The sequence below is a fragment of the Mesitornis unicolor genome, unplaced genomic scaffold, assembly GCF_000695765.1.
Source record: "Mesitornis unicolor isolate BGI_N332 unplaced genomic scaffold, ASM69576v1 scaffold46491, whole genome shotgun sequence".
In the NCBI taxonomy this organism is placed as follows: Eukaryota; Metazoa; Chordata; class Aves; order Mesitornithiformes; family Mesitornithidae; genus Mesitornis; species Mesitornis unicolor.
Window position 1 is genome coordinate 17,009 of NW_010164049.1, and position 1,123 is coordinate 18,131.

At 34.6% G+C, this 1,123-nt stretch overlaps 1 protein-coding gene across 1 annotated transcript in view; it reads left to right on the forward strand.

The window, feature by feature from the left end:
- The window catches only part of CRBN (cereblon), a gene marked incomplete at its 5' end in the record, with an annotated part of 17,204 nt that extends 16,386 nt beyond the window's left edge, over nucleotides 1-818 (forward strand). Inside the window, one exon of the mRNA XM_010194152.1 lies at nucleotides 683-818. Within this exon, the coding sequence (XP_010192454.1) occupies nucleotides 683-818 (136 nt within the window). The remainder of the gene's footprint in view (nucleotides 1-682) is intronic.
- Nucleotides 819-1,123: the final 305 nt, after the last annotated feature.

A 1,123-nucleotide genomic window follows, 5' to 3' on the forward strand; every position in this document is an offset into this window, starting at 1 on the left:
ATTTACTTTTAACAAGAGAATGATGAGAAGTTAGTGTAATAAGTGAAAGTTTTTGTTTACTTTTAAAGTTAGCTATGAGAATAGCAGTACAGATGCTACTTGGTTTGATTGGGACTTGCTCTTCAAAAGCAGCAAATAAATTAGGAGTCTGTCATGTACTTTTTTTATATATGGAACTTTAGGTTTTGAGGGAAAGTTTAATAACTGCCTGAAGTGAGGTAGTATCCATGGCGTCCTGTCAGCTGTCCTCCACGTAACTTGTCCTCTTGAACAAACAGCTGGGCGACTTTCAGCTCAACACAAGAATATCTTAATCTGGATAGGGTCTAGTATCTTTTTTTAGTATCTTTTAAAATACCTTTTCAGCAATAGGGACTGAAATTATTCCTACTATCTGCCTACTATCAGTGAGGAATGCATCAGATTTATAACACTGGACACTTAAATTTTTTCAAGTATAAGAAAATTTGACAATTATATTTTACAGTAGCATCTGTCTTCTTTCAGTCTTTAATAGTATAATTAAAGGTCCTTTTTTTTTCCTCCACAGCCTAAAGTGAACCTTTTGCTGTGGACAACAGTTTTAAGCATGGTTGCCAGTTTTTCCTCTGTTTACGTTTGACTTCCTTTGGTTTTTGTTTCTTCCTCAAACTCTGACAAAATTGTTCATTCTCTGTTGTAGTTTATCCTTGTGTGGGCCCATGGCAGCATACGTGAACCCTCATGGCTACATCCATGAAACCCTTACTGTATATAAAGCCTGCAACTTGAATCTCAGTGGACGGCCATCGACCGAGCACAGCTGGTTTCCTGGGTAATAACAGTTTAAAAAAATAAAATTAGTAAATTACAGAAATGTGGTTTTAATTTTATTCCTGTGATGGTGGAATAGTAAATACGTCCTTTTTGAACCACGTGCAGTCATTTTACTCGTGTGAAAAATGGAAAAGTAAATCTAGACTTTTTCAAAATACAGAATAAAGCGGAAAATTCAGATAGAATTTTTTCAGAATTTCTCTGGAATTTTTTTTATGATATGGAAATCTTAAGATTTTAAAATAGTCAAGCATCTGAGAGCTATAAACAGGATACCAATTGTAAGGGAGTTTCTTTTTGTACAGTT